Genomic DNA, 23,610 nt, shown 5'->3' with positions numbered 1-23,610 from the left:
GCATGTCGTCCCAGCTACTCGGGAGGCTGAGGCAGGAGAATGGTGTGAACCCGGGAGGTGGAGCTTGCAGTGAGCAGAGATCATGCCACCGCACTCCAGCCTGGGTGACAGAGCGAGACTCCGTCTCAAAAAAAAAAAAAAAAAAAAAAAAGTAGTAAACTTGTGACTGGTCGGGCGCTGTGACTCACGCCTGTAATCCCAGCACTTTGGGAGGCCCAGGTGGGCAGATCACGTGAGGTCGCGAGTTTGAGACCCGCCTGACCAACACGGTGAAACCCCATCTCTACTAAAATATGAAAACTAGCTGGGTATGGTGATACGTGCCTGTAATCCCAGCTATTCGGGAGGCTGAGGCAGAAGAATGGCTTGAACCTGCTAAGTGGAGGTTGCAGTGAGCTGAGATCGTGCCACTGCACTCCAGCCTAGGTGACAGAGTGAGACCTCTGTCTCAAAAACAAATAAAATGAAACCACTGGAGAAACAAAAACCGAGATGGTCTAAAGCAGAATATTCCTTAAGGTTTTGAAACTAGATGTAAGGACTTCTTGCAAGCTACTGCCCTCCATCCTAATTCGTGCAGTTATTAAATACCCCTCATAAGCCAAATACAGCACAGCTTGGGAACACAGCCCCTTCCTAAACAGCCATTATTACTCGTCTTGTTTTGAACAGGATCTTCTTGCTCTGTGGCCCAGGCTGAAGCACGGTTGCAAAATCATAGCTCAGTGCAGCCTCAAAACTCCTGGGCTAAGGCAATCCTGCCCCAGCCTCTCAAGTAGCTAGGATTAGCCTAGCGCCACCACACCTGTTTTTTTTTTTTTTTTTTTTAATGGTAGTGTTGGGATGTCCGTCATTCAGGTTGGCCTAGAGCTCCTGGACTTACACGATCCTTCAGCCTGGGCCTCCCAAAGTACTGCGATTACAGGCATGCGCCACTGTGCCCAACTTCTATTTTCTATTTTCAAATGTCCTTGAGAAAAGGAGCTGAGCCCATTCCAATACACACTAAAGACCAGCCCAAGAACTTGTCTTGCAATTGGACACAAGGCAATGCTGGCTGTGTATGGAAATTTTTTGGTACATTAAGGTTGCCATTTTGCTTTCTCACAGCCTAGTTCTCTTACAAGATTTACAGATATTAGTGGCACCTCAGGAGATCACAACAGTTGAGTGAACTACTACTACCTTAAAGGGCTCCCGATTTTTTACATTCCCGAAAATAAACGTTATTGTGACCTATAACCTGACAGCCCTAGATGCTCACCAGCATGTAAAACCACTAGTTGTGCTAAGTTTCACTGTTAAGTTTGTGAAAAAGTATCACAGGCTTGTGGATATTGATTCAAATGACTACAGTAGCCCCACTTATCCAAAGGAGATACATTCTAAGACGCCCCAGTGGCTGCCTGAAACCACAGGAGTATCAAGCCCCATACAATTTTTCCTGTACCTGCCTATCAAACTTAATTTCCAAATTAAGCACAGTAAGATTAACGGTATAGGACAATTTTGACTATTGTATACTTTAACTGTATACATTCACACATTTAACATACAGTATAGGTGTGAATGTAGTCTCAAAGTATCTGAACTGTAGTTGACCACATGTAGCTGAAGCTGCAGATAACAGGACCCACTGTACTCAATTTTCTTCCTAGTGAAAAGTCCTTTTGAGACTTCAAAATGAAAATGCTATACTCACCCTCTCAGAAACTGTATCCAAGTAAGATATTTGAATTTGTCCTTTACTTGTACACCGACCAGCTCAAAGCTTTCTAAGCCAATGTTATACCATTAGCGCTAACCCACGCTTCCCCAGTCACTGATGTGAAGACAAAAAACTAGAACAGTTTCTGAATCCAATAGCAAGTAACATTTCTCTACAAAACAAGGAGAATGACCCCAGTCCAAAAAAAATCTTTATGTTCCTTTATTGGAGCAAGATTCCTGATCGGTATACAGTGATGTATTTACTAAACAGAGACCTGTGCAGAAATTACATACTATCCATCTAGATAGGTTGTTACACTTTTGCCTATTGATGGAATAGTTCCATTTATCAAGTTTTATACATCAAAAAGCTTTTGAAGTTCACCAGACTGTCCATTAATTCACCTCTGAAAAAGTGGCATTTAATTTCAGCGACTATATTTTACAGCATTAAAAAGCTTATGCATTAGGGTGCTTCTCTGCACAATGGCATTGAGCAGACAGAGCTGAGTCCATTATCCCACCCAGATTCACATAGTCACATTTGAGAGCTTTATACCAGAAAGCAGGGACAGTTACTGCTAACCATCACAGACTTCTTACTGAGAGCCTATCTTCTTGGCCACATTTTATACAGCCAATGAAGACATGCCAGCAACTGTCCCGTGTATAACTTGGCATTAGAGCACCAGGTCTGTTGGATGGTGGTGGCAGGCACAATTAATTTATATCCAGGTAAAAGGCCAATTTTAAAAACTGCCACTTGGAGATAAAAATCAAGGGCACAACATACTCAGAGAGTATTGAGCTATCTGGTATCCCAAATGATGTGAATACTTTCAGAAACCAATGGCAAATTGAACCCACGTTTCCCAGCTATGGAGATATTAATACATTGATTCAAATCCCATTACTCAATCCACATAGCCCTGAGGTCATCCTGCAAAGTGCGTATCAAAAAATACGAAGTTAGGGTGACAAAGTTTGACAGTGATGTTACACAAGTCAAACTTGGAAGGTCATAGTAAGCATATCTATGCTGAGAGAAAAGCATCAAATCCTTTGTGTACACATTTAGTTTTATTGTAACAAAGCAACTTGTACACTTTTAACGTTTAAAACTGAGCATCATCTTTCCTTTCCAGTGAAACAAAAAGAAAATTTAAAAATAAACAGGAACAAAATTACAATAGAGAATGTCAATTCCAAATAAGATCCTACAGGTTCTGCTGATTCTCCCATTGAGTGGCAGGGCTCAAGTCATCATTAGGAGAGAATTTATTTTAAAAGTGTCATCTTAAACTGCAAGGATGTCTGTCAAATATCACAATTAAACATGCCAAAGGAGAAGCCATGTTGTCAAAATGCCCACTTAACCCACCCAAACATCTCAAACCCACCCTTTGCTGACCTTCTATAACCCCATTTTTTTAAGTTTTTTTTTTCTTTTTTTAAACAAGAGAAAGTAGACAGATACATGTTGGTAAATGCTAACTGTCCATATTCACATAGAGACACAGTGTACTCTCTGAGCCCAATATACAGAGAAAGGAGGAAAAAAGCTAGAATTCTATGCACTACTACACAGGGGCCTAGCACCCTCCAGCTTCCAGCAGAGCGAAGGGAGCAGGTTTTTCTTTTTTCCCACAGAGCTCGGTGGTGTTGATTCCATACAGTTTTTGTTCAGACAGAAAGGGATAAAAATGAACTTCGAACAGAAAGGGGTAGAGACTCTTTTCCCATTGTATTCTGCTCAAGGTATTTCCCCCCAAATAAGTTGAGAACCATGGAGTAGAGAAAAGAGACCTCAAGAACAGGGCGACTGAGCACAAGAGGGAAAAAAAAAAAAAAAAAAAAAAAAAAAAAAGACTGCAACTTGCTCCCAGGGACTGGAGAAAATTTAAAAAAAGGAAGGTTGGAATCCATCAGTGTTCTATTTAGTCATCTTCTCCTTCATCCTCCTGAAAGAAAAAGTGGGCAGTTAATCTTCAGGATTAATGCTGAGACTTGCTTTCATATGGACCACAATGGACCCCACGAGTGCCCCTGGGGGCACTCCAGTTTCTAAACCTGTAAGGCAGCTGCATCGAAGGAAACACCCGTGATGATGTTGCTTCAGATTAATTAGTAACTTTTCAGTTCTAACCAAATCAGGTATATTTCAGATCAAATAATCCGAAATAAAACCAACCTATCCTAGTTTGACTATTCAGAAATTGTGCAGTTTGTCGAAAATACATGAAACTTTGTTATTTCAGAGATGTCAGAATTTGACCAGCTACACTGCCTATATTGCCTAAGTACTGGCTAGGGAAAAACAAGCTTGGGTGGTGATAAGACTAACCAAAAAAAACCCCCCAAAAAACCAAAAAAAAAACTAGTTAAACATTAGTACCATGTGCTTATCAAACATTTCCTTAATTCTTGAACAACAAAATGGCTTACTTTTTTTCCACAATCAGTTCTGGTCAGTTCTACCACACTATATATAAAACTCCAAAATAACATGGTGAATTCTTTAAAAGTTATCTTTGTAGGTTTAGCCAAATTTTCTTTTACCTCTCCTTCCTCCCCTTCATCATCATCTTCATCTTCTTCACCTTCATCCTCATCCCCTTCTTCGTCAATATCTTCTAATCCTTCCTCCTCTTCATCATCATCATCATCTTCTTCTCCTTCTCCTTCTTCATCATCCATATCGGGAACCTTAAAAAAAAAAAAAAAAGCACAGTATAAGGACTCATTTTTAAACAACCGAGACAAGTCCAACCTTGAATAAATGAGTATTAGAACTCACCAAGTAGTACTGTAATGGGTTTGGCCAAATATCATCTTTGATGACCTCTCCTAACTCATCAGCACCTGCATCAGAATGGTCAGTAAACCAGGTAAAGAAGCTCTCTGGTTCCTCATGCTGCCTCTTCCTGCTGGCTTTATTCTGCGTTTGACTTGAACGTTTCGTCAAATCCTAAATGAATACCGGAAGAGCTTTTGATACAATCTCTCCATAACATCCAAACTCCCTATAATTTAAAAAATAAGATTTTCCCCAAAAGCTAAGCCAAACAAATATCAGTATACTATCTACGCTACCATTATTACCTAAGAGCAATTATAAAACTGTACAGCAGGTAGAGGTAGTATCAACTACATTTGGTTTTCCATAAAATTAGTTCCACTGTAACAGCCACTAGCACAACACAGTATAAATATCTAAACTATGTCTTACTACCTAAATACGGAGGTAAATGATTTTGAGAAATGGCAAGCCATTTGAAGAGCTCAGTCACCACTGCAGAAAACAACAGCAACAAAAAATTTAGTCCAGTTCTCAATTCTTAAACTTGGGCTAGATTTTTCTCTTTTTTTTTGTTTTTTTGGAAGGTAAGGGTCTATGTTGGCCAGGGTAAACTCCTAGGCTCAAGAGATCTTCCTGCCTACATCTGTAGTATCTAATGAGAACCCTAAACTACTGTAATACTTGGCTTCAGCACACTGGAACGTTTTATATTTTAAGGTTTTGTATTTAGGCACATGACCAAAGTATCAAGCACTTGTAAGTGGTTAAAACTAAACTGAAATAGGCAAAATGCTATTTTTGTCAAATAATTCCTCAAAACATACCTTTCCAGATTTCCATTTGATTTCGGTGGACTTCGAAGATGGATCACCACTCTCATTCAGATGAAATTCTTTGGAGAGAACTTTATTTTCAAAGTAAGGATTTTCATCAAAATACTGTAATAAATAATTGAAAGATTAGAAATATGAACAGGTCTTCCAACCAAAGCTCACATTAATTTCCACAGTGGCAAACAAGATTAAGTTAGAGATACTTACAAAATCTATTCTGTAACCTGATTTAATATCTTCAAATTCTGTCACTTCAACTCTGGTCAAATAATGCAGTGCCTCTTCGTCTTCCTCCCCAAGCAGTGCAGACACTAGGCCAGAAAATTACAGGTCAGTTGAATTTTCAACAGGCACACACTAACAACAATTTAAGTGATCCCTTTAAAATTTTTCCGAACTTAGTGAGCATCTTTGGTTTCATAAACCCATTATTAACTAAAGGCAATTGCTCAATGTCAGACTGTCACTATCCTTCATCAAGCAATTAGAATATAGCTTCTCCTAAACAGAATAGAAAGCAGTAGCTGTATATCTTTTCCCGTCTTTGAGGTTTTTTTTTTTTTTTTTTTTTTTTTGAGACAGTCTCATCTTGTCGCCCAGGCTGGAATGCAAAAGCGCACAATCTCGGCTCACTGCAACCTCCCCCTCCTGGGTTCAAGCGATTCTCCTGCCTCAGCCTCCCAAGTAGCGAGTAGTTGGGATTACAAGCGCGCGCCACCACGCCCAGCTAATTTTTTTTGTATTTTTAGTAGAGATGGGGTTTCAACATGTTGGCCAAGCTGGTTTCGAACCCCTGACCTCAAGTGATCCACCCACCTCGGCCTCCCAAAGTGCTGGGATTACAGGTGCGCCACCGCACCCAGCCTGTCTTTGTTGCATGCGACCCAGCATGCTGGACTAAGTCTTCACCAAGCTTCCTCCATTCTAACAAACACTGTTTATCCTTTAACAATGCCCTGTCCAAAACATACCTTGTGGATGGTTGACAAATGTTGTTACCCAAAAATTTGGGATTTTGGCGATCAATTCTGACCTCTTCTGAAAAAATGGTTGGCGGAGTTTGTTATATTTCTGTTCTACTTTCAAAATCTCCTCACTGGCTTGTTCATTAAGTCTGAAGCAAATGAAAAGAGATGTTGACAATGATAGTATTTAACAAATTAAAAAACTGGTTGAGATTACAGAATGTGTATTTACTTACTAGCTTGAGTCATGCAAAATAACCAAATTATAATAACCATTATCACCTAATTTAGACACTCAAAACTAAGATGGCAATTTTGTCTGATTTATCAATAAACACTGAGTAATAATGACTGTTAAGAGTGCCCAAACTCAACACTCTGGTAATGTGTGTATTTACTTCGCCCACTCCATTTCCAGTCCAATTTCAATTGTTTCCCTCAAGCACGATTTCTAAATAAAGTGGCTAATTCCATAACAAAGTTGTAAGGCAAGTTAGAGCAACCACTGATGCCACACTGCTAAACCATCAGAAGACCTACACTGCAATTCAGACAATTTTCAGTCTTTGAAAGCAAACCCAAACCTTGTAAGGTCAATGCACTTTCAAAAACTTCTGTACAATCACTTCACCAAAAAACACTGAATCTACATAAGTATTTCCAACCAAGTTAGAATCATTTCCCCTTTGTCAGTGGATAGATTTGACCATAGCTTCGATAATTACCGGGCTATTAGACACATCTCGGAAAATTTCTCTTAAGTATATTAAGAAAAATGTTACCTGTCTATTTCATTTTGTACTTCATCAATGTGTTCAATCGCTTCTTGCTGTTCTTTTTCTGCAAAAAAGGAGCAAAAAACTTAATTCTAATTATAAGATAAATTTACCTAGTTTTCCAGATGTTAATACTATAATATTCCAAAAGCCATTAAAACAAAAACGCCTAGTACAAAGGTAAGCGTTCCACATGTTCATGCTTGTAGCTGACAAATTTCTTTTTAATTAATTGAAAGACCATTTACAAGTCATGCTGTCTGCTGGTTTACTCAGAAATTGGTTTTCTATAGCGCCTTTTTAAAGTTTCACTACAACAGACCGATCATTAAGGTTTCTACTATGAAAGATACAGAATAACCTTATTCAGAAGTCTTCACGTTTATTATTTCACATTATACACTTTCAAGAGAACAGCAGCAACTGCTAACTAGAATATGGAAACTAAACCCATGACAATGATACAAATTAGGCCACCACTACCACCTATCAAGGTAAAACCACCTTTCATAGAAAGTTGACGACTCTGCGATTACGATGAAGATACCAGGCACGCCTACAAAGACTGGAAAGGCACGGGGCACCATCCTACACCCTGGCCTTCGCCTTCTCAGAACATGAACCCCTCCAACCCAATTCAGGCGGGCAGACCTCAGATGCGGCCCCACACGACTTTGGAGCACTTACTGGGAGCAACTATTAGATCAGAAAGCAGTGAGGCACACAAGGGAGAGGAAGAAAAGGGGGTGTGCTCTGGAATAGGTGCCCTTTTGTCCCGTAAAGACTACAAACCCCCTACAAAGCTAAGTGGGTGTGAAAGGGCCAGATCGCGCGGTTCATTTCCGGTAACCATCCCGGGATTGGCAGCCCCCCTGCCGAGAGCCTCCTAGGCAGAGGCCAGCTTCCTTAGCCATTTCCAAGACCCCCGATACACTGGTCGCGGCGCCAGGTTTCTCCGCACGCTGGCGCGACGGGGCGGCCGCCCCACGTGGGGAGTGAGCCCGGGCTGGCCAGAGCATCCTCCCGGCCGGCCAAGGCCCAGCGCGCGGCCGCCCGCGTGTTCCCCGCGCCCCCACCCCACCCGAGCTCCAGGCAGAAGGCCCGCCGGGGCCAGCCTCTGGGCGGGGGTGCCGGGGGCGCCGCCGCGGGCCGGGCGCGAAGCGGAACCGCGCGGGAGGTCGGGCGCGGGGCCGCGTCCGGCCGCACCATGTGGCGGCGGCGGCGGCTGATGGGAGCGAGGCATCATGGCGGAGCACAATAAAGAGAGGCTTCTCGGGAGGGAGGGAGGGGGAGGAGAGCGAGGGAGGGGGGAGAGGAAGGGGGGGTCTCCTCCGCCCGCGCCGAGCAGGCCGCAGCGCCCCCGCCTCGCAGCGCCGGCCGCCGCCGCGGCGCCACCCAGGCCCCCAGCCCAGCCGCGCACAAAAAAGGGCGCCGAGTCCGCAGGCCCCCGCCCGGCCGCGCCGCGCCCCCCCGCCCGGCGCCCCCCGCGCGCGCCCCGGGCCCCGCCGGCGGCCTGCGGGCCGGGGCGGGCGGCGAAGATGGCGGCGCGGGCCGGCCCCCGGGCTCGCTGCTCTCACCTGAGGTCTCGTCGGCCCCGTCGTGGTTGGAGTTGAGCTCCTTTTTACTGACTTTGGCCGCCGGCGCCGACATGGTGCTGCTCCGCGGTCGGGGGGGGAGCGGGGAGGGGGAGAGAAGGGAAGGCGAAGGGGGCGGGCAGGCGGCTTCCCCTCACGCCACACGCGCGGGCGCCCGCTCGGTCCGGCCGCCTCCTCCCGGCGCTCGCTCGCTCTCCCTCCCCCTCGCTCGCTCGCGCGCGCTGCCCTCGCGGCCTGACGCCGAGGGACGGGCTGGGGCGGCGTGCCGGGCCCCGGCCCGGGCTCCTGTTCGCGGAGGGGAGGCGGAGGCGGCGGCGGCGGGCGGCTCGGCTCCCTCACTCGCGCTCGGCGATCCAGCCAGCTCGCTGCTCGCTCTCCCGAGCCGCCTCCTCCTCCACCTCCTCCTACGGCGAGGGGCGGGCGCAGGGCGCAGGCGCGCCAGGCCCCGCGCGGATGCTCCGCCTCCGGCCGGGGAGGCTCGCGCCGCGGCGCCATTGGCCTGGGCGGAGGGATGAGGGGGCGGAGTCGCGGCGCGGAGACACAGGGCCCGGCGAGAGGCGGGAGGAAGGCGCGCGGCGACGCACGGCCGCCCCCCGCGCCGCGTCCCCTCCCCCGCTCTCCCCTCTCTGGCCCGACCCAGGACACTGGCGCGCGGCAGGCCGGTGGGCGGGGCGTCGCACGGAGGCGCGGGTGCCCCCGGCCGGCGCGTCACGTGGTGAGCGAGCGGCTTCCCTGCTCCGCGGGGCACCGGGAGCGGGGCGCCCACCACCCCGAAAGTGCAGGCCCGGCCTCGCATGGGGGCCCCGAATTCCGCCCGGCCTCTCGGCGCCTTCCACTTCGTGGAGAAAGCAGGGGGCACCCCATTCTGGATGCCAGATGGGGAACTGCCGATCGGACTCAAACTCGGGCTCGTGTGCGAAGCCCCAGGCTGTGTAATCCGCGCGCAGGGCCATTCCTGGGTTTTAGTCCAAGCCCTGCCCAGCAAGCTTGTACCCTTGAGCAAGTCACCCTTCCTCTCTGAACCCGTTTCTGTTATGAAATGATAAACGTTACGACACTGAAGCCACATTAAACTCGAAGTCCTGTGAAGGCAGGGAGGTACCACATTAGTCCGCGGTGCCCAGCGCCCGCAAGAATCATACTGAGCGTTAAGTGCCAGTTTCAGCAGCGCATGGCACGGTTATCTCACCGAGGCCTAACAGCCCCATGCGATAGGCGGGTGTTCTGTTCATAGAGATGAAAGGGGCCAACAAGTTCTATTTGAGAGGCAAAGTTCTGAACCACTAAGGAGGGCCAAAGCATTTTGTTCAAATAATACTTTTCAAGTAATGCGGATGCCCCACATTCTGTCCCTCCAGCATCCCAAGACATGAACCATAAAAAGCCTGAAAAACCCTGATTAGTAGCATTTGTTTGTTTGTTTTGAGACGGGAGTCTTGCTCTGTCCCCCAGGCTGGAGTGCAGTGGCGCAATCTTGGCTCACTGCAAGCTCTGCCTCTCGGGTTCAAGCAATTCTCCTGCCTCGGCCTCCCGAGCAGCTGGAGCTACAGGCACGTGCCACCATGCCCGGCTAATTTTTGTATTTTTAGTAGAGATGGAGTTTCACCACTTTGGCCAGGCTGGTCTACTGACCTGGGGTGATCCACTCACCTCGTCCTCCCAAAGTGCTGGGATTACAGGCGGGAGCCACTGCGCCCGGCCAGTACCATTTGTTGATTTTAGTGATACGCTGGCGAATTTCAAATCCTGGCCATGCAATAGCTCACTCCTGTTATCCCAACACTTTGGGAGGCCAAGGCAGGAGGATCGCTTGGGCCCAGGAATTCCAGGCTTCAGTGAGCCCCAATGCAGCCACTGCACTGAAGCCTGAGTGACAGAGCAAGACCCTATCTCTAAAACAAAAACAAAAAAATACCTGAAATCTCTCTTTGGACATTTTTAACCAGAACTTGGGGTTGGAATTCTGCCTTCCAGAACTCACACTTTACCATTGGCTCTTTTTTTTGGGGGGCGGTGGGGGGAGGGGACCAAGTCTCATTCTGTCTTCCAGGCTGGAGTGCAGTGGTGCCATCTCAGCTCACTGCAACCTCCGCCTCCCAGGTTCAAGTGATTCTCCTGCCTCAGCATCCTGAGTTGCTGGGATTACAGATGTGAGTCACCACGCCATGCTAATTTTTGTATTTTTTGGTAGAGACAGGTTTTCACCATGTTGGCCAGACTGGTCTCAAACTCCTGACCTCAGGTGATCCGCCTGCCTCTGCCTCCCAAAGTGCTGAGATTACAGGCATGAGCCACTGAGCTCGGCCCACTATCAGCTCTTAAAGCTCAAGCAGCATCTTTCATGTTCAAGACAGTGCATGGTGAGTGTCTTAGCCTCCCGAGTATCTGGGATTACAGGCGCCCACTACCATGCCAAGCTAATTTTTGTATTTTTTAGTAGAGATGGGGTTTCACCATGTTGGCCAGGCTGGTCTCGAACTCCCGACCTCAGGTGATCTGCCCACCTCAGCCTCCCAAAGTGCTGGGACTACAGGCATGAGCCACCCACTGTGCCTAGCATAAACTAAACTTTGTTGCAAGTGACAGAACCAAGATTCTAAACCAAGTAGCAATTGACAAGGCCCTTACCTTAAAACAGTTTTTCTATTTTTATTTTATTGTTATTATTATTATGAGACAGGGTCTCTCTCTGTCGCCCAGAGCCACGGCTCACTGCAGCCTTGACCTCCTGGGCTCTGGGGATCCTTACACCTCAGCCTTCTGAGTAGCTGGGACCACAGGCAAGCACCACTGCCACCTTGCCTGGCTAATTTTGTTTTTATCTTTTGTAGAAAGGAGGTATCACCATGTTGCCCAGGCTGGTCTCAAACTCCTGAGCTCAAACCATCCTTCAGCCTCAGCCTTCCAGAGCTCTGGGATTACAAGAGTTAGCCATCGCACCCTGTCTCAATTTTTTTAATGTGACCAACAGTCAGAAGTACTTTTGACATCATGACCTAGCACACACAAACCAAAACTTACCCTTACCAAGGGTGATGTGATTCTAATTTCCTATTTAAAATGCAGGTCACACCCCACCAAATTGATTTCACGACCCACTCCTGGGCTGAGTCTGTCTGAGAACACTATGCCAAGGGCTGGCTGCTTCCATCCTCAAAGCCTGACCCATAGGGTCACTCCTGACCCACAATGTTTCCTAAGTGCCTTATCTGCCTGTTTCCCAGGCACCTGCAGGGGTCCCAGGGAACCCTGTAATGCCTTCTGATGGGGGAGCGGGCTTTCAGGTTCCCTTTCTGGCCTCCCAACCCTCCCTGCCACCTCCCTGCCCCTCTTTTCCTGCCCTTCCCCACACAGTGCTTCTCAAGATAAATATGAGCACACTAGGAAGTTGAAGAGAAAGAGAAAGCAAAAGGGCCAGGGGTGTGAGTAAACACAGGCGAGCCGGGGGCACACTGAGAGGTTATTCACCCACTCTTAGGACTCTGCTCTCTCCCCATCTCCAACACCAGTAGCTCTGCATTCTCTCTTCTTGGCCTCTCCCCTCACTCAGAATTCCTCCCTTGCCTCTCTCCTCTCCTCCTGGCCCCTCTGGTTGTTTTTGTTGTTGTTGTTGTTGTTCTTGTCGCCCAGGCTGGAGTGCAATGGCACGAACTCGGCTCATTGCGACTTCTGCCTCCAGAGTTCAAGCAATTCTCCTGCCTCAGCCCCCCAAGTAGCTGGGATTACAGGCGTGCACCATCACGCCTGGCTAACTGTCTTTGGTAGAGATGGGGTTTAGCCATGTTGGCCAGGCTGGTCTTGAACTTCTGACCTCAGGTGATCTGCCCACCTCGGCCTCCCAAAGTGCTGGGATTACAGGCGTCAGCCACCGCGCCCGGCCCCCGGCTCCCTTTGAAGAGGACAGAACCCCACTGCCAGAAAGACTGGAACAGAGAGAGGCTGGCATTCCCCCACAGTGCTGCAGTGTCTCAAGCACAGACCAAAAAATCTCCAGAGCCTGGAACATCTCCCCCGCCACAGACACATACACATCTCTTTGAGCCTCCTGTTCTGATCTGTAAAATTGGGATGTCCACAGCATACAGCTGTGAGGATAGAGAAGTGCTTGGCACAGCTTCTGGCATGCCATCAGTGCCTACTAAGCAGCAGGAGCTGTTCTTTGGGTTTAGATGAACACCCTCACACCTTTCCATCCCTTCCAGTCCTGTTAATGCTCCCAGGAAGCTCACTGGAAGGAAACTAGGAAGCCTCACCCACATTTTGCTGCGCACAAATGCACTCGAGAGCACTGATGATGTGCTAGGCGCTGTGTAGTGCTTCCCTTAGATTTCAGACTCACAGCAAGCCTGGAGATCAGTACTGTGGATCCCATTTTACAGAAGACAAAACAAGCACAAGTTGTTTTATGTGGCTCACCCAGCAAGGTAGGTTTCAAGCTGGGCAGGAGGTCTCTGCATCCCATGTGGAGGAAAAGGGACTGAGACCCAGTAAAAGTGCCAACAGGTCCACACTGAGCCCTGAGGTAGGACTCCTCCTCAGTGCTTCTTCCATAAGAGTTGCTCTCCCTCAGCCAATCAAAGCTTCCCGTTTCCTTGCAGGCCCTGGGCCTATCCACACCCAGCCCAGGAAGGCTCCACCACAACCCTCCCCTATGAGCCAGACCTATTCACCAGAACAGTCAACTGTCTATCCAGCTTCAGCTACGTCTCCCAAAATGCAGCCCTCACCTCTAAGTTTAATGGGGGGAAGGGCAGGCATCAAACTGCTGGTTACAATGTAATGACAAGAGGGTGAGGCAGCATGACTCTGGGACTCCTAACTCCCAAGTGTTGGGGCTCACAGATTGCCCACAGGAAGTGACTTTCCAGCAGAGAGCTGGAGGTGGTGCACAGGTAAGGAGAGGAAAGGGCAAGTGGGTGTCTAGGCCCCGAGATCAGAGGGTAGAGTCCCAAGAGGTCAAGGTGAAGGGTACCACCTTGAAGGAGGCCTCCAGGTGGGGAGTCTCAGAAGTGTGAACCAGGAGAGGTCGGCGGGGACCGGGTGGGCGGGCCAGAGAAGTTTCTGAGCACCTGGAGGACGCGGGGAGGCAAGGGAGGGGTTTAAGCCGGGGAGTGGGCCACGTGATTGGCTATGTTCAGGCTGAAGGGGAGGAGGAGGAAGCTGGAAGCCAAGATGAGGAGGTGGCAGAGATTCAGGCCAGAGTTGTGGGCCGCCGTCGGCAGCAAGAACAGAGAGAGAGGTGGACAGATCTGAGAGATACTGAGGTAGAACCACCAGGAATCGGGGATTTGGCTGGATGTGGAGGGGTGAAGGAGGGGCCTCAGACTGGCTGGCAGTGCCCCTTGCCAAGAAAGGGAGCCCCAGAGGAGGAAGTTTGGGGGCTGGGGAGACAAGCTCAGGGGTCAGTGTTGAGTTGGGGGCAGGGATGAGCTCCCGTGCACTCCCGTTCTCCCAGTGTAGTCCCTTCTGGTTCTTCACACAAACTTAATCCAACATCCCAGGTTTAAAACCCTTTGGGGGTGCTTAGGGGTCACATCTCAAGAGGGATTGGGGGGTAAAAATCAGAGAGTCAATCCTTGCAAATCCCTTAAATCTCCAATAAAACTTAGCGCAGAAACGTACCTCCCTTCTTCGGCAAGCCTGCAGAGGCCGATGTCTCCTCCGGTCCCAGAGCAGGAGGTGGTCTTGGTTTCTTCTTTTGAGGCGGGAGTGGAGACTGGCGTTTAGGGGCCATGCTGTTAGGGAAGTCCCAGAACCAGACCACGAGTCTCCTCGCCCGTCCGGAAGCAGGCTGAACACTGAGACTGCCCCAGGTGCCAGCGGCTTAAATCTGCACTGGAGCCGCCCTGCCTGGAAGGGATATTTACATGACAGTGGGACACACACCCCGGCCCCCTCCCCCAGCCTCATCCCACCCACCCTCCAATCAGGAGAAATTTCTTTTAGTTGCTCTCTGCCTCGCTCTGCAGGGGCACTCTTGGCTTTGGGGGAGGGGGCAAGTTCTTCCTTGAGGAGAGGATCCCTGTGCTTTCTAGACCTCCTGGTTTCACGTGAAACCCCCGCAGCCTATCCCCCAGTTCATTCCCAAACCCCCAGGTAGGCAGGCCTGCCCCTACTGAGAACTTATCCTCTTTTTTTTTTTCCTTTGGCCTCCAAAAGATTTAAACACGTGTTGTTGCCTCACCTAAGCTTGGAACATTCCTCAGTAAACCACACCCCCACTGCCCGGTTTCGCTAACTCCTTCCTGACCTCCCTTGTCTCTGCTTGAAGGGATAGATTAATGTTGAAAAAAAGATTTCCCAATCAAGAATTACAAAGGAATTAGATGCCTGTGTTAAAAAAAAAGAAGAAGAAAGAAAGAATTACAAAGAAAGAGGGAAAAGCAGGAACCTTTGGAGACTTGGAGTATTTATTCATTCTTCAATTATTTCAGAAAGGGATACAAGTTAAGAGAAGAAGGTGTATTTTAGCTGGGCGTGGTGGTGGGCACCTGTAATCCCAGCTACTTGGGAGGCTGAGGCAGGAGAATCGCTTGAACCTGGGAGGTGGAGGTTGCAGTGAGCCGAGATCGTGCCACTGCACTCCAGCCTAGGCGACAGAGCGGGACCCTGTCTCAAAAAAAGACTTTTTTTTTTTTTTTAAGACAAGGTCCCAGCCGGGCGCAGTGGCTCAAGCCTGTAATCCCAGCACTTTGGGAGGCGGAGGCAGGCGGATCACGAGGTCAGGAAATCGAGACCATCCTGGCTAACATGGTGAAACCCCGTCTCTACTAAAAATACAAAAAAATTAGCCGAGCTTGGAGGTGGGCACCTGTAGTCCCAGCTACTCACGAGGCTGAGGCAGGAGAATGGTGTGAACCCGGGAGGCGGAGCTTGTAGTGAGCTGAGATCACAACACTGCACTCCAGCCTGGGCGACAGAGCGAGACTCCGTCTCAAAAAAAAAAAAAAAAAGACAAGGTCCCATCCTGTCTCTGAGGCTCAAGTACATTAGTGATCATGGCTCACTGCAGCCTCAACTTCCCAGGCTCAGGTGATCCTCCCACCTCAGCCTCCTGAGTAGCTGGGACTACAGACGTCGCCACCATGCCTGGCTAATTTTTTGTATTTTTAGTAGGCACAGGGTTTGGCCATGTTGCCCAGGCTGGTCTCCAACTCCTGGTCCCAAGCCAACCGCCCACCTCAGCCTCCCAAAGTGCTAGTATTACAGGCATAAGCCACCACACCAGACCAGAAGAATTTTTACTATTTATTTATTTATAGAAAGAGTCTCACTCTGGGCCAGGTGCGGTGGCTCACGCCTGTAATCCCAGCACTTTGGGAGGCTGATGCGGGTGGATCACGAGGTCAGGAGATCGAGATCGTCCTGGCTAACACGGTGAAGCCCCGCCTCTACTAAAAATACAAAAAATTAGCCGGGCGTGGTTGTAGGCACCTGTAGTCCCAGCTACTCGGGAGGCTGAGGCAGGAGAATGGCCAGAACCCAGGAGGCGGAGCTTGCAGTGAGTGGAGATCGTGCCACTGCACTCCAGCCTGAGCGACAGAGCGAGACTCTGTCAAAAAAAAAAAAAAAAGAGTCTCACTCTGTCATCCATGCTGGAGTGCTGTGGCATAATCTTTGGCTCACTGCAACCTCCACCTCCCAGGTTCAAGCAATTCTCCTGTCTCAGCCTCCTGAGTAGCTGGGGTTACAGGCGCCGCCACTACGCGTGACTAATTTTTGTATTTTAAGTAGAGATGGGTTTTCACCACGTTGGCCAGGCTGGTCTTGAACTCCGGACCTTAAGTGATCCTCCTGCTTCAGCCTCCAAAGTGCTGGGATTACAGGTGTGAGCCACCGTGCCCAACCTAGAAGAATTTTTAGAAAGCCGCTTGTCTGGGGGTCACAAAGGCCACTGTTATTGGGCGTCTATTAGGGCATAAAAATGAGTAACGCAAAAAACAAAAGCACAACAGCTAATAGAAGGTAGATTGATACAACTAAGGCGGAAAACTGCATGCCAAGACTACCCAAGCTGAATGTGTTCATGCTTTGTGACCGAGCAATGGTACTCCTCCCTACATCTCCAACAGATATGCATAACATGCACCAATGTTCACAGCAGCAAGATTCATAATAGACAAGAATGTTCACAGCAGCAAGATTCATAATAGACAGACTGGAAACAATGCAAATGTCTGTCCAAGGTAGAATGAATACATTGTGAGATATTCAAGGAAAGGAAAGTTACAAAGCAATGAAAATAAATGGGCCAGACGAGGTGGCTCACACCTGTAATCCCAGCACTTTGGGAGGCCAAGGCAGGTGGATCACCTGAGGTCAGGAGTTTAAGACCAGCCTGGCCAACATGGTGAAACCCTGTCTCTACTAAAAATACAAAAATTAACCGGGAGTGGTGGCACGCACCTGTAGTCCCAGCTACTCGGGAGGCTGAGGCAGGAGAATCACTTGAACCCGGGAGGCTGAGGTTGCAGTGAGCCAAGACTGCGCCACTGCACTCCAGCCTGGGCGACAGAGTGAGACTCCGTCTCTAAAAAAGAAAAGAAATGAATGACTGGTACTCGGAATGATGTGAATGCAGCCTACAAATATAATGTTGAGTGAAAGACAAAGACACAAAATAGTATACACCGTGTGATTTCTTTTGTATAAAGTACAAAAACAAGCTAGGTGTGGCGGCTCACGCCTGTAATCCCAGCACTTTGGGAGGCCAAGGTGGGCAAATCACTTGAGGTCAGGAGTTTGAGACCAACCCAGCCAACATGATGAAACCCAGTCTGTACTAAAAAATACAAAAATTAGCTGGGCGTGGTGGCACACGCCTGTAATCCCAGCTACTCAGGAGGCTGAGGCAGGAGAATTGCTTGAACCCAGAAGGTGGAGGTTGCAGTGAATCGAGATGACGCCACTGCACTCCAGACTGGGTGACAGAGTGAGACCCTGTCTCAAAAATAATAATAATAGGCTGGGCACGGTGGCTGACGCCTGTAATCCCAGCACTTTGGGAGGCCGAGGCAGGCAGATCACGAGGTCAGGAGATCGAGACCATCCAGGCTAACACGGTGAAACCCTGTCTCTACTAAAAATACAAAAAATTAGCCGAGCATGGTGGCGGGCGCCTGTAGTCCCAGCTACTCTGGAGGCTGAGGCAGGAGAATGGCGTGAACCCAGGAGGCGGAGCTTTCAGTGAGCCGAGATCGCGCCACTGCACTCCAGCCTGGGCGACAGAGCAAGACTCCGTCTCAAAAAAATATAATAATAATAATAATAATAATAATAATAATAATAATAATAACAATTGACCGGGTACGGTGGCTCATGCCTGTAATCCCAGCACTTTGGGAGGCCGAGGCTGGAGGATCACGTGAGGCCAGGAGTTTGAGACCAGCTAGGCCAACATGGCAAAACCCCATCTCTATTAAAAATACAAAAATTAGCTGGGTGTGGTGGCACATGCCTGTAATCCCAGCTACTTGGGAGGCTGAGGCACGAAAATCCCTTGAACCCGGGAGGCAGAGGTTGTGGTGAGCCGAGGTCGCACCATTGCACTCCAGCCTGGGCAACAAGAGCGAAACTCCGTCTCAAAAAAAAAAACAAAAGAGAAAGAAAGAAAGTACTAAAACAGGCAAAATTAGCATGTACTATTAGAAGTCCAGAGTCTTGTGGTATAAGGGTATGTGGAAGAGACATTAGGGGACTCTAGGGTCCTGGTGATGCTCAGTTTCTGGATGGGGCTTGCTATACCAGTGTATTTCATTCATGAATCTTAGGTTTGCCAGATTTTATATATGTGTGTCTGTGTATCTATTTTTTGAGATAGGGTCTCCCTCCCTGTTGCCCAGGCTGGAATGCAGTGGCGCAATCATGGCTCACTGCAGCCTTAAATACTACTTAGGCTGAGACAGGAGAATCACTGGAAACCAGGAGGCAGAGGCCTCAGTGAGCCGAGATCGCGCCACTGCACTCCAGCCTGGGCGACAGAGCAAGACTCCATCTCAAAAAAAAAACACAAAAAAACAAAAAACAAAAGTTAGCCAAACATAAAGGCATGTGACTTTAGTCCCAGCCACTCAGGAGGCTGAGGCAGGAGGATGGCTTGAGCCCAGGAGGTATAGGCTACAGTGAGCTATGATTGCTCCACTGCACTCCAACTGGGTCAACAGAGCAAGACCCTGCCTCAAAAAGTAATTAATTAATTAATTACTTTAAATCTTAGTCATAAGTCAGTGACCTCAATACTGATAAAAAGCTGAGCTTTCTCTGGTGGAGGAAAAGGTGGAGGACGTGCCACCATCACCCATGTCCCTCATCGATTCCCTTTCTTCTTTTTGAGCTGCTGAGACTCTGGGCTCCTTCTAATGCATTTTGAAAGTCACAGGTGTCTTGATTTTACAAAGGGCAAGCTGAGCCTGACAGAAGGGATTTGCCTAAGATCATGAAGAGAATAACCACGTTCTAATGAGAAACGGATTTGAGGATCACCTCATCACAGAGATGTGCTTGCTAACAAGCCTAAGTCTCAGTGTATATATCTGTAAAATGGATGATAATACCTGCCTCTTTGTTTTATTTATTTATTTATCTATTTTGTGACGGAGTCTTGCTCTGTCCCCCAGGCTGGAGCGCAGTGACGCAATCTCAGCTCACCGCAACCTCCGCTTCCCAGGTTCACGCCATTCTCCTGGCTCAGCCTTACGAGTGGCTGGGACTACAGGCGCCCGCCACCACGCCTGGCTAATTTTTTGTATTTTTAGTAGAGATAGAGTTTCACCATGTTAGCCAGGATGCTCTCCATCTCCTGACCTCATGATCTGCCCACCTCGGCCTCCCAAAGTGCTGGGATTACAGGTGTGAGCCACCACGCCTGGCCCTCTTTGTTTTATTATAAGATTACCTGGCCGGGCTCGGTGGCTCACACCTGTAATCCCAGCACTCTGGGAGGCTGAGGCAGGTGGATCACTTGAGATCAGGAGTTCAAGGCCAGCCTGGCCCACATGGTGAAACCCCATCTCTACTAAAAATACGAAAATTAAGTGGGTGTGGTGGTGGGTACTCGTCATTCCAGCTACTCAGGAAGCTGAGGCAGGAGAATCACTTGAACCTGGGAGGTGGAGGCTGCAATGAGCCAAGATTGCACCACTGCACTCCAGCCTGGGTAACAAGAGCAAGACTCTGTCTCAAAAAAAAAAAAAAAAAAAAAAAAAAATTACCTGTGGTCTCTACACATGAGCATTGAAAATGAAAAATTAATTTTTTTTGCACCTGGCCTCTTTTTAAAAAAAAATTAGGCTGGGCATGGTGGCTCACACCTGTAATCCCAGCACTTTGGGATGCCGAGGTGGGCAGATCACCTGAGGTCAGGAGTTCGAGACCAGCCTGACCAACATGGAGAAACCCCATCTCTACTAAAAATACGAAATCACCTGGGCGTGGTGCACATGCCTGTAATCCTAGCTACTCGGGAGGCTGAGGCAGGAGAAGTGCTTGAATGCGGGAGGCAGAGGTTGCGGTGAGCCAAGATTGCACCATTGCACGCCAGCCTGGGCAACGAAAGTGAAACTCTGTCCCAAAAAAAAAAAGAAAACTGCAGCTAAGTCGAAGGGAAAAAAGCAAAGTCCAAACCCACGTGGTTAGTATGTTACCATTTGTGTAAAAGAGGGGTAGATAAAAACACTTTGCCAGTATACCTCTAACACAGCTGTTGAAGGATTCCCAATAAACGAATCACATGGCTGTCCCCAGAGAAAGGACTGGGTGATCAGAGGTGAGAGGACAAGGATAGGTGGTAGCAGTGTTACTCTACCCTGCCGTGTTTTTTGTTGTTGTTGTTTTTCAGATGGAGTTTCCCTCTTGTAGCCCAGCCTGGAGTGCAGTGGCGCGATCTTGGCTCACTGCAACCTTCTGCCTCCTGGGTTCAACCGATTCTCCTGTCTCAGCCTTGCGAGTAGCTGGAATTACAGGTGCCTGCCAGCACGCCGAGCTAATTTTTTTTTTTTTTTTAGTGGAGACGGGGTTTCGCCACATTGGCCAGGCTGGTTTTGAACTCCTGACCTCAGGTGATCCACCCACCTCAGCCGACGGAAAGTGCTGGGATTATAGGCATGAGCCACTGTGCCTAGCCTGTGCATTTTGTTTTCTTGTTTTTGCTCTTGAGATGGAGCCTCACTCTGTCACCCAGGTTAGAGTGCAGTGGAGCGATTTCAGCTCACTACAACATCTGCCTCCTGGGTTCAAGCAATTCTCGTGTCTCAGCCTCCCAAGTAGCTGGGAATATAGGCATAAGCCACCATGCCTGGCTAATTTATTGTATTTTTAGTAGAGATGGAGTTTCACTATGTTGGATAAGCTAGTCTCGAATTCTGCTCTGCACTTTGAGTTTGGAGGCTTGTGAACCTTTTTTTTTTCTTTTTATTTTTTTGAGACAGAGTTATAGGAGTGAGCTATGGCACCTGGCCCTTTGTGAACATATTACATTAAAAATAAAACTGGCTGGGCATGGTGGCTCACGCCTGTAAACCCAGCACTTTGGGAGGCTGAGGCAGGTGGATCACGAGGTCAGGAGATCAAGACCATCCTGGCAAACACGGTGAAACCCCATCTCTACTAAAAATACAAAAAATTAGCCGGCCGTGGTGGCAGGCGCCTGTAGTCCCAGCTACTTAGGAGGCTGAGGCAGGAGAATGGCCTGAACCCGGGAGGTGGAGCTTGCAGTGAGCAGAGATCTCGCCACTGCATTCTAGCCTGGGCAACAGAGCGAGACTCCGTCTCAAAACAACAACAACAAAAAAAAAAAAAAAAAAAAAAAAACAGCTGGGGCCAACCATAGTGGCTCAGGCCTGTAATCCCAGCACTTGGGGAGGCTGAGGCAGGCACATCACTTGAAGTCAGGAGTTTGAGACCAGCCTGGCCAACATGGCAAAACCGTGTCTCTACTAAAAAATACAAAAATTAGCCTGGCGTGGTGACAGGTACCTGTAGTCCCAGCTACTCTGGAGGCTAGGGTAGGAGAGTCACTTGAACCCAGGAGGCGGAGGTAGCAGTGAGCTGAGATCACAGCACCGTACTCCAGCCTGGGCGACAGAGCAAGACTCCACCTCAAAAAAAAAAAAAAAAATTCAAACACATAAGACCTCACTTTTCCTGTTTGTTTGTTTGTTTGTTTGGACTGAGTCTCTCTGTCACCCAGGCTGGAGTGTAATGGCAGGATCTAGGCTCACTGCAACCTCCACCTCCTGGGTTCAAGTGATTCTCCTGCCTCAGCCTCCCGAGTAGCTGAGATTACAGGTACCCACTATCATGCCTGGCTACTTTTTGTATTTTTAGTAGAGATGGGGTTTCATCATGTTGGCCAGGTTGATCTTGAACTCCTGACCACAGGTGATCCACCCACCTTGGCCTCCCAAGTGCTGGAATTACAGGCGTGAGCCACTGTGCCTGGCCTGTTTGTTTTTTAATATTTTTTCTTTATTTTTAAATTGAGACAGGGTCTTGGTTTATCATCCAGGCTGGAATGCAGTGGTGTGATCATAGCTTACTGCAGCCTCCACCTCCCAGGCTCTAAGTGATACTCCCTCCTCAGCCTCCTGAGTAGCTAGGACGACAGGCGTGCCCCAGCAAATCAGCTAATTTTTGTATTTTTTGTAGAGACAGGGTCTTGCTATATTACCCATGCTGGTCTTGAACTCCTAGACTCAAGTGATCCTCCTGCTTCAGCTTCCAGGGTAGCTGGACCTGGCCCACCTTTCCTTTCCTCTCCAGCTTCTAAAATTTGAGCTTCCTGTACTTCCAGGGGTGTTACTAGGCAACTGTGGCAACTCTTCCCAGTTCTAGAATGGAGCTACAGGGCAGCTGGGGGCAAAGCAAAAGGTGTCCCTCCACTCCACCCAAAAGTTGACAGGCTCAGGGAGTACCAGATGTTCCATAACCCCGAGGCCAGGCTCCCTCTGGGAACCAGAAGTTTCCAAAACATTGTATTGTTTCTTTATCTGTTCACCTGTCCGCTCGGGATGGCTGTAGATAGCTACCATTTATTGAGCATCAGCTGGACCTACATGTGGCGCTGACTAAGCATTACCCTTTTGAATCCTCCCATCCATCTTTATAGGATAGTATTATGCCCTTATTTTACAGTTGGGAGAACCAAACCAAATGAAGAATCAAGGCTCCGCCAGGCTCGGTGGCTCATGCCTATAATCCCAGCACTTTGGGAAGCTGAGGTGGGCAGATCACCTGAGGTCAGGAGTTAGACTAGACTAGCCTGGCCAACATGGTGAAACCTCATCTCTACTAAAAATACAAAATTGGCTGGGCATGGTGGTGCATGCCTGTAATCCTAGCTACTTGGGAGGCTGCGGCAGGAGAATCGCTGGAACCCAGGAGGCGGAGGTTGCAATGAGCTGAGATCGCGCCACTGCACTCCACCCTGGGTTGACACAGCAATACCCTGCCTCTAAAATAAATAAATAAAAAATAAATAAAGACTCAAAGACACAACTTGCCCTAAAGTCAAAGGGCAAGGAGTAGAGGAGTCAAGATTCCAACCCCTGTCTTTCTGGCTCCCCTATACCAACATAGCCTTAGTGTAATGAAAACAGACCGCTCAGGAAGGCTGACAGTGAAGCAAGGCTGGTCTCTGAGACCCCCGGGAGATCAGCTCTGACGGGGCCCCAGGAATCTCCCGGTAGAGTTTCTCTACCACAGACATTTCTCTTTCCTTGCCCCTCACACTGAGCTCTGGCTCCTGAGTATTCCTTAAAAAGTTATCATTGGCTGGGCGTGGTGGCTCACGCCTGAATCCCAGCACGTTAGGAGGCTGAGACAGGCAGATCACTTGAGTCCAGGAGTTTGAGACCAGCCGCACGACATGGCTAAACTCCATGTCTAGACATTTTTTATTTTTTTTGAGACGGAGTCTCGATCTCTCTCTCAGGC

At 48.7% G+C, this 23,610-nt stretch overlaps 1 protein-coding gene across 2 annotated transcripts; it reads right to left on the bottom strand.

Moving 5' to 3' along the window:
• Positions 1 to 1,906: 1,906 nt before the first annotated feature.
• Positions 1,907 to 14,817, bottom strand: SET (SET nuclear proto-oncogene). 2 transcript variants are annotated; one of them, XM_019033169.4, is made up of 8 exons: positions 14,302 to 14,817; positions 7,091 to 7,148; positions 6,315 to 6,457; positions 5,551 to 5,654; positions 5,335 to 5,448; positions 4,508 to 4,678; positions 4,270 to 4,416; positions 1,907 to 3,671 (listed from the first exon to the last, which is right to left on the bottom strand). In XM_019033169.4, the coding sequence occupies exons 1-8, from the start codon at positions 14,411 to 14,413 to the stop codon at positions 3,648 to 3,650; spliced, it is 873 nt and encodes a 290-aa protein (XP_018888714.1). In that variant the 5' UTR covers positions 14,414 to 14,817; the 3' UTR covers positions 1,907 to 3,647. The 2 variants fall into 2 exon arrangements, with proteins under 2 accessions (XP_018888714.1, XP_030870176.1); XM_031014316.3 differs by lacking the exon at positions 14,302 to 14,817 and adding an exon at positions 8,662 to 8,796.
• Between the last annotated feature and the right edge of the window lie 8,793 nt (positions 14,818 to 23,610).

This window comes from Gorilla gorilla, chromosome 13, assembly GCF_029281585.2.
Source record: "Gorilla gorilla gorilla isolate KB3781 chromosome 13, NHGRI_mGorGor1-v2.1_pri, whole genome shotgun sequence".
Classification (NCBI taxonomy): Eukaryota; Metazoa; Chordata; class Mammalia; order Primates; family Hominidae; genus Gorilla; species Gorilla gorilla.
Note: the sequence above shows the minus strand (reverse complement) of the source record. Positions and strands in the feature narration are given on the sequence as shown.

Coding starts and splice junctions, on each gene's coding strand:
- SET (XM_019033169.4), bottom strand. CDS start 14,413: ATGGCCCCTAAACGCCAGTCTCCACTCCCGCCTCAAAAGAAGAAACCA. Junction 7,149..14,301: donor AGGCTTGCCGAAGAAGGGAG/GTACGTTTCTGC, acceptor CCTTTTTTGCAG/AAAAAGAACAGCAAGAAGCG. Junction 3,672..4,269: donor ATGAAGGGGAGGAAGGAGAG/GTAAAAGAAAAT, acceptor TTTTTCTTTCAG/GAGGATGAAGGAGAAGATGA.